The sequence below is a fragment of the Bombina bombina genome, chromosome 1, assembly GCF_027579735.1.
Source record: "Bombina bombina isolate aBomBom1 chromosome 1, aBomBom1.pri, whole genome shotgun sequence".
Taxonomy (NCBI): domain Eukaryota; kingdom Metazoa; phylum Chordata; class Amphibia; order Anura; family Bombinatoridae; genus Bombina; species Bombina bombina.
This window is the reverse complement of record NC_069499.1, coordinates 95,755,949-95,768,851: the sequence shown is the minus strand read 5'-3', so window position 1 is coordinate 95,768,851 and position 12,903 is coordinate 95,755,949. Positions and strand designations below refer to the sequence as shown.

Below are 12,903 nucleotides of genomic sequence, written 5' to 3'. Positions count from 1 at the left end.
GCCGCTAATCTAGCTAATTGCAAGGCGGCATCTAAAATAAAAGAGTTAGCCAATTTAAGTGCGTGAACTCTGTCCATAACCTCCTCATATGGAGTTTCTCTACTGAGCGACTTTTCTAGTTCCTCGAACCAGAACCACGCTGCCGTAGTGACAGGAACAATGCATGAAATTGGTTGTAGAAGGTAGCCTTGCTGTACAAAAATCTTTTTAAGCAAACCTTCCAATTTTTTATCCATAGGATCTTTGAAAGCACAACTATCTTCGATAGGAATAGTAGTGCGTTTGTTTAGAGTAGAAACTGCCCCCTCGACCTTGGGGACTGTCTGCCATAAGTCCTTTCTGGAGTTGACCATAGGAAATAATTTCTTAAATATAGGGGGGGGGGGGGGACAAAAAGTATGCCGGGCTTTTCCCACTCCTTATTTACTATGTCCGCCACCCGCTTGGGTATAGGAAAAGCGTCGGGGGGCACCGGAACCTCTAGGAACTTGTCCATCTTGCATAATTTCTCTGGAATGACCAAGTTGTCACAATCATCCAGAGTAGATAACACCTCCTTAAGCAGTGCGCGGAGATGTTCTAATTTAAATGTCACAACATCAGGTTCAGCTTGATGAGAAATTTTTCCTGAATCTGAGATTTCTCCATCAGACAAAACCTCCCTCATGGCCCCTTCAGATTGGTGTGAGGGTATGACAGAACAATTATCATCAGCGCCCTCTTGCTCTTCAGTGTTTAAAACAGAGCAATCGCGCTTTCTCTGATAAGTAGGCATTTTGGATAAAAGATTTGCTATGGAGTTATCCATTACAGCCCTTAATTGTTTCATGGTAATAATTATTGGCGCACTAGATGTACTAGGGGCCTCCTGCATGGGCAAAACTGGTGTAGACACAGTAGGAGATGATTTAGTATCACGTTTACTCCCCTCATTTGAGGAATCATCTTGGGCAATATCATTATCTGTGGCAGTACTGTCCTTACTTTGTTTGGACGCTATGGCACAATTATCACATAAATTTAAATGGGGAGACACATTGGCTTTCATACATATAGAACATAGCTTATCTGAAGGTACAGACATGTTAAACAGGCTTAAACTTGTCAACAAAGCACAAAAAAAGTTTTAAAATAAAACCGTTACTGTCTCTTTAAATTTCAAACAGAAAACACTTTATTACTGAATATGTGAAAAAGTATGAAGGAATCGTTCAAAAATTACCAAAATTTCACCACAGTGTCTTAAAGCATTAAAAGTATTGCACACCAAATTTCAGAGCTTTAACCCTTAAAATAACAGAACCGGAGCCGTTTTTAAATTTAACCCCTATACAGTCCCAGCTATAGTCTTTGCTGAGACCCAACCAAGCCCAGAGGGGAATACGATACCAAATGACGCCTTCTAGAAGCTTTTTCAGTGATTTTTAGATCCTCACACATGCATCTGCATGCCCTGCTCTCAAAAAACAACTGCGCAGTAATGGCGCGAAAATGAGGCTCAGTCTATAACTAGAAAGGCCCCCTGACTGAAAAAGGTGTCTAACACAGTGCCTGCCGTTTTATAAACGTTCCCCAAGATTATAAATGCCAATTGTTAGCCTAAATCTGAATAATATGCCCAAATAAAGCAATCGATTTAGCGCATAAAAAACATAATTTATGCTTACCTGATAAATTCCTTTCTCCTGTAGTGTAGTCAGTCCACGGGTCATCATTACTTCTGGGATATTAACTCCTCCCCAACAGGAAGTGCAAGAGGATCACCCAAGCAGAGCTGCTATATAGCTCCTCCCCTCTACGTCACACCCAGTCATTCGACCGAGAACCGAACGAGAAAGGAGAAACTATAGGGTGCAGTGGTGACTGGAGTATAATTTAAAAATTTAGACCTGCCATAAAAAACAGGGCGGGCCGTGGACTGACTACACTACAGGAGAAAGGAATTTATCAGGTAAGCATAAATTATGTTTTCTCCTGTTAAGTGTAGTCAGTCCACGGGTCATCATTACTTATGAGATACCAATACCAAAGCTAAGTACACGGATGACGGGAGGGACAGGCAGGATCTTTATACGGAAGGGACCACTGCCTGAAGAACCTTTCTCCCAAAAACAGCCTCCGAAGAAGCAAAAGTGTCAAATTTGTAAAATTTTGAAAAAGTATGAAGAGAAGACCAAGTTGCAGCCTTGCAAATCTGTTCAACAGATGCCTCATTCTTAAAGGCCCAAGTGGAAGCCACAGCTCTAGTAGAATGAGCTGTAATTCTTTCAGGAGGCTGCTGTCCAGCAGTCTCATAGGCTAAACGTATTATGCTACGAAGCCAAAAAGAGAGAGAGGTAGCAGAAGCTTTTTGACCTCTCCTCTGTCCAGAATAAACGACAAACAGGGAAGAAGTTTGGCGAAAATCTTTAGTTGCCTGTAAATAAAATTTCAGGGCACGAACTACATCCAGATTGTGTAGAAGTCATTCCTTCTTTGAAGAAGGGTTAGGACACAATGATGGGACAACAATCTCCTGATTGATATTCCTATTACAGACTACCTTAGGTAAGAACCCAGGTTTAGTACGCAGAACTACCTTGTCTGAATGAAAAATCAGATAAGGAGAATCACAATGTAAGGCCGATAACTCAGACTCTTTGAGCCGAGGAAATAGCCATTAAAAACAGAACTTTCCAAGATAACAATTTAATATCAATGGAATGAAGGGGTTCAAACGGAACACCCTGTAAAACGTTAAGAACTAAATTTAAGCTCCATGGTGGAGCAACAGTTTTAAACACAGGCTTAATCCTGGCCAAAGCCTGGCAAAAAGCCTGAACGTCTGGAACTTCTGACAGACGTTTGTGTAAAAGAATGGACAGAGCTGAGATCTGTCCCTTTAAGGAACTAGCAGATAAACCTTTTTCTAAACCCTCTTGTAGAAAAGACAATATCCTAGGAATCCTAACCTTACTCCATGAGTAACTCTTGGATTCGCACCAATGTAAGTATTTACGCCATATTTTATGGTAAATCTTTCTGGTAACAGGTTTCCTAGCCTGTATTAAGGTATCAATTACTGACTCCGAAAATCCACGCTTTGATAAAATAAAGCGTTCAATTTCCAAGCAGTCAGCTTCAGAGAAATTAGATTTTGATGTTTGAAAGGACCCTGAATTAGAAGGTCCTGTCTCAGAGGCAGAGACCAAGGTGGACAGGATGACATGTCCACTAGATCTGCATACCAGGTCCTGCGTGGCCACGCAGGCGCTATTAGAATCACCGATGCTCTCTCCTGTTTGATTCTGGCAATCAATCGAGGAAGCATCGGGAAGGGTGGAAACACATAGGCCATCCCGAAGGTCCAAGGTGCTGTCAAAGCATCTACCAGGACCGCTCCCGGGTCCCTGGACCTGGACCCGTAACAAGGAAGCTTGGCGTTCTGGCGAGACGCCATGAGATCTATCTCTGGTTTGCCCCAAAGTCGAAGTATTTGGGCAAAGACCTCCGGATGAAGTTCCCACTCCCCCGGATGAAAAGTCTGACGACTTAGGAAATCCGCCTCCCAGTTCTCCACTCCAGGAATGTGGATCGCTGACAGGTGGCAAGAGTGAGACTCTGCCCAGTGAATTATCTTTGATACTTCCATCATCGCTAGGGAGCTTCTTGTCCCTCCTTGATGGTTGATGTAAGCTACAGTCGTGATGTTGTCCGACTGAAACCTGATGAACCCCCGAGTTGTTAACTGAGACCAAGCCAGAAGGGCATTGAGAACTGCTCTCAATTCCAGAATGTTTATTGGAAGGAGACTCTCCTCCTGAGTCTATGATCCCTGAGCCTTCAGGGAATTCCAGACAGCGCCCCAACCTAGTAGGCTGGCGTCTGTTGTTACAATTGTCCAATCTGGTCTGCTGAATGGCATCCCCCTGGACAGATGTGGCCGAGAAAGCCACCATAGAAGAGAATTTCTGGTCTCTTGATCCAGATTCAGAGTAGGGGACAAATCTGAGTAATCCCCATTCCACTGACTTAGCATGCACAATTGCAGCGGTCTGAGATGTAGGCGTGCAAAGGGTACTATGTCCATTGCCGCTACCATTAAGCCGATTACCTCCATGCATTGAGCCACTGACGGGTGTTGAATGGAATGAAGGACACGGCAAGCATTTTGAAGCTTTGTTAACCTGTCTTCTGTCAGGTAGATCTTCATTTCTACAGAATCTATAAGAGTCCCCAAGAAGGGAACTCTTGTGAGTGGAAAGAGAGAACTTTTCTCTTCGTTAACCTTCCACCCATGCGACCATAGAAATGCCAGTACTAACTCTGTATGAGACTTGGCAGTTTGAAAGCTTGACGCTTGTATCAGAATGTCGTCTAGGTACGGAGCCACCGAAATTTCTCGCGGTCTTAGTACCGCCAGAAGAGCGCCCAGAACCTTTGTGAAGATTCTTGGAGCCGTAGCCAATCCGAATGGAAGAGCTACAAACTGGTAATGCCTGTCTAGGAAGGCAAACCTTAGATACCGGTAATGATCTTTGTGAATCGGTATGTGAAGGTAAGCGTCCTTTAAATCCACTGTGGTCATGTACGGACCCTTTTGGATCATGGGTAAGATTGTCCGAATAGTTTCCATTTTGAACGATGGAACTCTTAGGAATTTGTTTAAGATCTTTAAATCCAAGATTGGTCTGAAGGTTCCTTCTTTCTTGGGAACCACAAACAGATTTGAGTAAAACCCCTGTCCGTGCTCCGACCGCGGAACCGGGTGGATCACTCCCATTAGCAAAAGATCTTGTACACAGCGTAGAAACGCCTCTTTCTTTATTTGGTTTGTTGACAACCTTGAAAGATGAAATCTCCCTTTTGGGGGAGAGATTTTGAAGTCCAGAAGATATCCCTGAGATATGATCTCTAACGCCCAGGGATCCTGGACATCTCTTGCCCAAGCCTGGGCGAAGAGAGAAAGTCTGCCCCCCACTAGATCCGTTCCCGGATCGGGGGCCCTCAATTCATGCTGTCTTAGGGGCAGCAGCAGGTTTTCTGGCCTGCTTGCCCTTGTTCCAGGACTGGTTAGGTTTCCAGCCTTGTCTGTAGCGAGCAACAGCTCCTTCCTGTTTTGGTGCAGAGGAAGTTGATGCTGCTCCTGCCTTGAAATTACGAAAGGCACGAAAATTAGACTGTCTAGCCCTAGGTTTGGCTCTGTCTTGAGGCAGGGCATGGCCTTTACCTCCTGTAATGTCAGCGATAATTTCTTTCAAACCGGGCCCGAATAAGGTCTGCCCTTTGAAAGGTATGTTAAGTAATTTAGATTTAGAAGTAACATCAGCTGACCAGGATTTTAGCCACAGTGCTCTACGTGCCTGAATGGCGAATCCGGAATTCTTAGCCGTAAGTTTAGTTAAATGTACTACGGCATCTGAAATAAATGAATTAGCTAGCTTAAGGGTTTTAAGCTTATTTGAAATCTCATCTATAGTTATTGAGTCAAGAGTCTCTTCCAGAGACTCGGACCAAAATGCGGCCGCAGCCGTGACAGACGCAATACATGCAAGGGGTTGCAATATAAAACCTTGTTGAACAAACATTTTCTTAAGGTAACCCTCTAATTTTTTATCCATTGGATCTGAAAAGGCACAGCTATCCTCCACCGGGATAGTGGTACGCTTAGCCAGAGTAGAAACCGCTCCCTCCACCTTAGGGACCATCTGCCATAAGTCCCGTGTGGTGGCGTCTATTGGAAACATTTTTCTAAATACAGGAGGGGGGGAAAAGGGCACACCGGGCCTATCCCACTCCTTAGTAATTATCTCTGTAAGCCTCTTAGGTATAGGAAATACGTCAGTACTCGCTGGTACTGCATAGTATCTATCCAGCCTACATAATTTCTCTGGGATTGCAACGGTGTTACAATCATTCAGAGCCGCTAATACCTCCCCTAGCAGTACACGGAGGTTTTCTAGTTTAAACTTAAAATTTGAAATGTCTGAATCCACTCTATTTGGATCAGATCCGTCACCTGCAGATTGAAGCTCTCTGTCCTCATGTTCTGCAAATTGTGACGCAGTATCTGACATGGCCCTATTATTATCAGCGCACTCTGTTCTCACCCCAGAGTGATCTCGCTTACCTCTAAGTTCTGGTAATTTAGACAAAACTTCAGTCATAACATTAGCCATGTCCTGTAGTGTGATTTGTAATGGCCGCCCTGAAGTACTCAGCGTTACAATATCACGCACCTCCCGAGCGGGAGATGCAGGTACTGACACGTGAGGCAAGTTAGTCGGCATAACTTCCCCCTCGTTGTTTGGTGAATGATATTCAATTTGTACAGATTGACTTTTATTTAAAGTAGCATCAATGCAATTAGTACATAAATTTCTATTGGGCTCCACCTTGGCTTTTGCACATATAGCACAGAGATATTCCTCTGAGTCAGACATGTTTAACAAACTAGCAATTAAACTAGCAAGCTTGGAAATACTTTTCAATTCAATTTACAAGTAATATGAAAAACGCACTGTGCCTTTAAGAAGCACAGAAAAAAACTATGACAGTTGAATAACAATGAACCGGAGAAATTATAAAAACCAAATTTTTCCCAGTAAAGGCATAAATTTAGCAAAGGATTGCCCCCATTAGCAATGGATAACTAACCCTTAATAGCAGAAAAAAATGTACAAAATATAAACGTTTTTTTATCACAGTCAAAGCACAATCTCACAGGTCTGCTGTGAGTGATTACCTCCCTCAAAATAATTTTTGAAGACCCTTGAGCTCTGTAGAGACGATCCGGATCATGCAGGGAGAGAAACAGACTTGTGACTGAATTTCTGATGCGTAGCAAAAGTGCCAAAATAGGCCCCTCCCCCTCACACACAGCAGTGAGGGAAGTTCAGTAAACTGTCTTAAATTAAAATAAACGACAGCCAAGTGGAAAAACAGTGCCCAAAACTATTTTTCACCCAGTACCTCAGATAATTAAACGATTTAACATGCCAGCAAAACGTTTAAAATCAAATAATATGAAATGTCATTAAACAGCCTGCTGCTAGACGTTCCCACTGCAAGTTAGGCTAAAAGTTATATGCATATAGTATTATCCCAGTGAAGTGCCATTCCCCAGAATACTGAAGTGTAAACATATATACATAACAGCCTGATACCAGTTGCTACTACTGCATTTAAGGCTGAACTTACATTATATCGGTATTGGCAGTATTTTCTTAGTCAATTCCATTCCTCAGAAAATAATATACTGCAACATACCTCTTTGCAGGTGAACCTGCCCGCTGTCCCCTGATCTGAAGTTTACCTCACTCCTCAGAATGGCCGAGAACAGCAAAATGAATCTTAGCTACGCCGGCTAAAATCATCCAAAAAGATTCTTCTTCAAATTCTACCTGAGAAGGAACACCACACTCCGGTGCTGTTTTAAAATAACAAACTTTTGATTGAAGATATAAAAACTAAGTATAATCACCACAGTCCTCTCACACATCCTATCTATTAGTTGGGTGCAAGAGAATGACTGGGTGTGACGTAGAGGGGAGGAGCTATATAGCAGCTCTGCTTGGGTGATCCTCTTGCACTTCCTGTTGGGGAGGAGTTAATATCCCAGAAGTAATGATGACCCGTGGACTGACTACACTTAACAGGAGAAATGTCTACCAGTTTTTTAGCCCATATTAAGCCCTTTATTCTGTTTGTTTGACTAAGAAAATGGCTTACCGGTCCCCATGAGGGGAAATGACAGCCTTCCAGCATTACACAGTCTTGTTAGAAATATGGCTAGTCATACCTTAAGCAGAAGAATCTGCTAACTGTTTCCCCCAACTGAAGTTACTTCATCTCAACAGTCCTATGTGGAAACAGCAATCGATTTTAGTTACTGTCTGCTAAAATCATCTTCCTCTCACAAACAGAAATCTTCATCCTTTTCTGTTTCAGAGTAAATAGTACATACCAGCACTATTTTAAAATAACAAACACTTGATAGAAGAATAAAAACTACATTTAAACACCAAAAAACTCTTAACCATCTCCGTGGAGATGTTGCCTGTGCAACGGCAAAGAGAATGACTGGGGTGGGCGGAGCCTAGGAGGGACTATATGGCCAGCTTTGCTGGGACTCTTTGCCATTTCCTGTTGGGGAAGAGAATATCCCACAAGGATGACGCCGTGGACCGGACACACCAATGTTGGAGAAATAAGAGCATTTTCTATTTGCGCATTTATATCCTTTTAAAAGCCATATTTAAACTCTAAATAAAGGCTAGAAAGAATTAGGTTCTTCAATCAAAGATTACCCTTAGAATAATATGCTGATGTAGTTTTTACAAATTATCTTAGTTACTGGAAAAAAGAAAGTTTTGGTTTTCATAACACAAATGGTGCAGCCATGTTGTAACCTAGGTTTCTTCCTCTGTTGAGGCAAATTAGGGAAAGCTATAAACTAGTTACTAGGAGTTTTGGATAAGAAAACCAACATTTTTCTTCCATGATTCAGATAGAGCATATGATTTTAAACCCCGCCTTCATGTTACGCACGGTGACATCACGTGCAATGACGTGATGACGTCACCATGGAACAATGTTAAATATAGGAGCAGGGGCATGCTGCTTAGAAGCCTGTATCTCAGGCATCTAAGCAGCTACAGACCCCCAAGAACCACCATCGGAAAGGTAATTGTCTAACCTTTCCAACATTGTAAGTCTAAGGGATCTAAAATTAAAAAAAAATATATTTTTAAAAATATAAAATAAAAAAAACCTTTTAAAAACCATTAGCACCCAGGTGGGAAAGTGCTTAGCACTCAAAGGGTTAATATCCTTTAATCAACATTGGCAGAGTAGAAATTTAGGATCTGAATACCCGTCACACTTAATATAGGCTAACCTAGATAGCCCTAATAGTCAAACAGCAACTATACAAGCATTATGTGATAGATGTATATCAAAGTGAGAAATGTCCGTAAACATTCATAAATAGTGTTAAAGTTAAACATATGTGAAAACTGTATAATAAAGCAGGGTTTGACAAACCCAGGAGCCTGGGAGCCACTGGCTCCTAGAATTTTACCCCTGGCTCCTAACTTTTTGGGTTATTCTCCATGAATCTATATACAAATCCAACTGTCTGGCTCCTAAAAATATGCCTGGCTCCTAAATATTCTTACTGGCTCCTAATTTTTGAACATATTTGTCAAGCACTGTTTAAAGCATATAATGCACTGCAATGGCCACTCTCTCAAATGTCCTGCCAAAAAGACATACTGAAGACTAAAGCACTGAAATAGAAATACTAGTAACAGGTCCAAAATAATTGTTTACATACTGGACTGTTAAATGCAGAAGAGTAAGTACCATCAGTAATCAGGATTCAATTGCAGAGTGATATTAGCTTGACTATAAAATATATATACTAAACACTAGAGGGAGATCTAAAAACAAATTATGCTTACCTGATAATTTCATTTCCATCGAAGGGGAGGAGAGTCCACAGCTTCATTCATTACTGTTAGGAATTAAGAACTTAATATACCTCTCCCCACTTTCCTCATCCCCCAGTCATTCTGCCGAGGGAACCAGGAACAGTAGGAGAAATATCAGGGTAAAAAAGGTGCCAGAAGATGAATAAATTTAGGGCCGCTCAACGGAGATACGGGCGGGAGCCGTGGACTCTCCTCCCCTCGATGGAAATGAAATTATGAGGTAAGCATAATTTATGTTTTCCATCTAAAGGGGAGGAGAGTGCACGGCTTCATTCATTACTTGTGGAAACACTAAATGAAACCGGGAGGGTAAAAGGCGGACCCTAATCAGAAGGCACCACAGCCTGCAAAACCTCTCTCCCAAAAACAGCTCCCGCAGAAGCAAAAACCTCAAAATTTGTAAAACTTTGTAAAAGTGTGCAAGGAGGACCAGGTAGCCACCTTACAAATTTGCTCCATAGAGGCCTCATTCTTGAAGGTCCAAGACAAAGCTACAGCTCTAGTCGAATGAGCCGTGATCCTCTGAGGAGGCTTATGTCCCGCTGTCTCTTAAGCCAAGCGAATCAAGCTCCTCAACCAAAAAGACAAAGTAGCAGAGGCCCTTTGCCCCTTGCACTTCCCAGAATACACCACAAAGAGAGATGTAGAATGTCTGAAATCCTTTGTAGCCTGAAGATATCACTTCAATGCATGAACCACATCCAGGTTATGAAGTAACCTCTCCTTTGAAGAAGAAAGGTTAGGACACAAAGAAGGAACAACTATTTCCTGATTGATGTTACGGTTAGACACCACCTTGGGGAGAAACCCCAACCCAGTGCGAAGTACAGCCTTATCCACATGAAACACGAGATAAGGAGGATTACATTGCAAGGAGGCCAGCTCAGATACTCTGCGTGCCAATGCAATAGCCAACAGGAAGAGAACCTTCCAGGACAGAATCTCTGCGAAACCCTAAGAACTAAGTTTAAGCTCCAAGGCGGTGCCGACTGTCTAAATACAGGATATACGATAGAGAACCCTGAACTCTTAGCCAATGCTTTTATTACAGATGCTTCTCTGCAAATTACTAAATTGGTAGCTAACTTCAGAGATTTAATCCCATCTTGGATCTCCTCCAAAGAAGTCTCAGACTTAGAGACTCGGACAGATCATCAAACCAATAGGCTGCCGCACTAGTGACAGTGGCAATGCACGCAGCCGGCTGCAATAGCAGACCCTGGTGAACATAAATCTTTTTAAGTAGACCCTCCAACTTCTTGTCCATGGGGTCTTTAAAGGCACAACTATCCTCAATAGGAATAGTAGTTCGCTTGGCTAAAGTGGAGATAGCCCCTTCCACCTTAGGAACCGATTGACAAGTTTCCTTGACAGCGTCAGCTATAGCAAACATCTTTTTGAAAATAGGAGACTGAGAAAAGGGAATACCTGGTCTCTCCCATTCCTTAGAAATAATCTCCGAAGCTCGCTTAGGAACTGGAAAAACATCTGAGTAAGTAGGAACTTCGAAATATCTGTCCAATTTACTCGCCTTCGCAGGAGCGACTACTACTGTGGTATCACAGTCGTCTAAAGTAACCAACACCTCCCTGAGTAACAGACGGAGGTGTTCTAGCTTAAATCTGAAAGAGACAACCTCTGAATCAGTCAAAGGTAATGAACTCTCTGAATCTGAAATCTCGCCTTCTGATAGAACCTCTATACCTTCCATCTCAGTTCCCGGAGAAGGTACCTCTGAGACTGCCACCATGACATCAGAAACCTCACTGATAACATGGTTGTCTTTCCTCTTGCGCTTGCCTTGAAGCAGACAACGCATCACAAACTGTGGAAGACATAACCGCAGCTATGTCTTTTAAAGTAACTCCAGCAGGTGCTAGAGAAGAAGTACCGGGCACTGCTTGTGCGGGAGTTAAAGTTTGGGACTTCTCAGGAATCTAGTCATTAGATTCCTGAGTAGCATCCGCCTTAGAAAAATTTAAAGCCCTCTCAATACATGGGGGACAAAAAGGAATTGATGGTTCCACATTGGCATCCAAACACATGGAGCAAGCAACATATTGTACAGCTCCTATGTCCATAATGAAGCACAGAGAGGAAAAAATATATATCTTTATCTTTTATTATAATAAACTGCTACTGGCCCTTTAAATTTAAAAAGCAAACGTTTTTAACTGTAAGAAAAAACAACCGACTTCCAAGAGAAAAAACTAAATTTATACAGATAACTTTATTTGAAATGAAAAAAAAAAAAGAGATACTGTGGCTTTAAATGTTAAAAGCAACTATTTTCCTTGACAAAGAAAAAATGTATCTTCAATTAAACAACCTAAACACTTCCGACACCTCTACGCCTCAACAGCTTTGCCGAGGCACCTACCTGCCACTGACTCTTCCAGCTAAGTCCCAATGCTGCAGGAGAGGATCGCTTCCACAATGCTACAAACTGCTTGCTCTACTGACATGCGGTTCCAAAGCGGCATTGAAGAAATCACTGTACCGATGCAAAGGAGTAAAATGGAGCCCTCACAGCAAATCCGGAACAGCCTGTGTACTAGCCAAACCACACACTGCGCAGCGTAATTAGAAAGCGTGCAAAAGGTAGCCCCGCCCACCATGGGCGTTGGTATCACACAAGCCGACCGGCTTTCATTTTAGCAAAAAAAAAAAAAAAAACATAGGGAAAAAGGCTTAATCCCCAGCCCCAGTGCCTGTACATAAACCGTCATAAAAACTGCACCCTCTATACACAGAGAGTATGTGTCCCATAATAAAGAGCCCCATAGTGAGCCTCAAATGAAATAACCAAGTGCTCACTTTCCGGAGTCTTTTTCCTGTTATCCTCGGAATAAAAAAAGATGTCAGCACTTACCTTAAATCTGACCGACAGCAGTCCAGCAGGTTTAAGAGGTCCTCTCCCTCCCATAGCCCTGTGGAAGATGATGAAGCCTGAGTTAACAGTTGTTTAGGCTATCAAGATTAGGGCAGCATAAATATATGGGAGGCGCAGTGAGAATTATGTCCCACAAATTCCCATTGCTTTAAAGCCACCAAAAGCTCTACTGAAGAGACTGATCTGGACTACGGCTACACCCTAGAACAAAGTAGCACAATCTTGCACTACTTTAAAAATAATAAACTCTTGATTGAAGAATCTATACCAACATCTCACTTTACCTCTTCCTATCACTAACGTAGGCAAAGAGAATGACTGGAGTGGGAGGGAAGGGAGGTGCTATTTAACAGCTCTGCTGTGGTGCTCTTTGCCTCCTCCTGCTGACCAGGAGGTGTAATTCCCACAAGTAAGGATGATGATCCGTGGACTCATGTCTTTAAATAGAAAATAGGCACTTACCTCAAAAATCTGTCTGGCAGCTGGACAGCTCACTTGGTATGAGAGGGGCTTCCTACCTCACATGGACCTGTGGAA

At 42.5% G+C, this 12,903-nt stretch overlaps 1 protein-coding gene across 1 annotated transcript in view; it reads right to left on the bottom strand.

The window, feature by feature from the left end:
• The window catches only part of BTBD7 (BTB domain containing 7), a 388,408-nt gene that overhangs the window by 293,466 nt on the left and 82,039 nt on the right, over positions 1–12,903 (bottom strand). Inside the window, exon 4 of the mRNA XM_053710123.1 lies at positions 11,206–11,273. Coding sequence (XP_053566098.1) covers positions 11,206–11,273 — 68 coding nt within the window. The remainder of the gene's footprint in view (positions 1–11,205; positions 11,274–12,903) is intronic.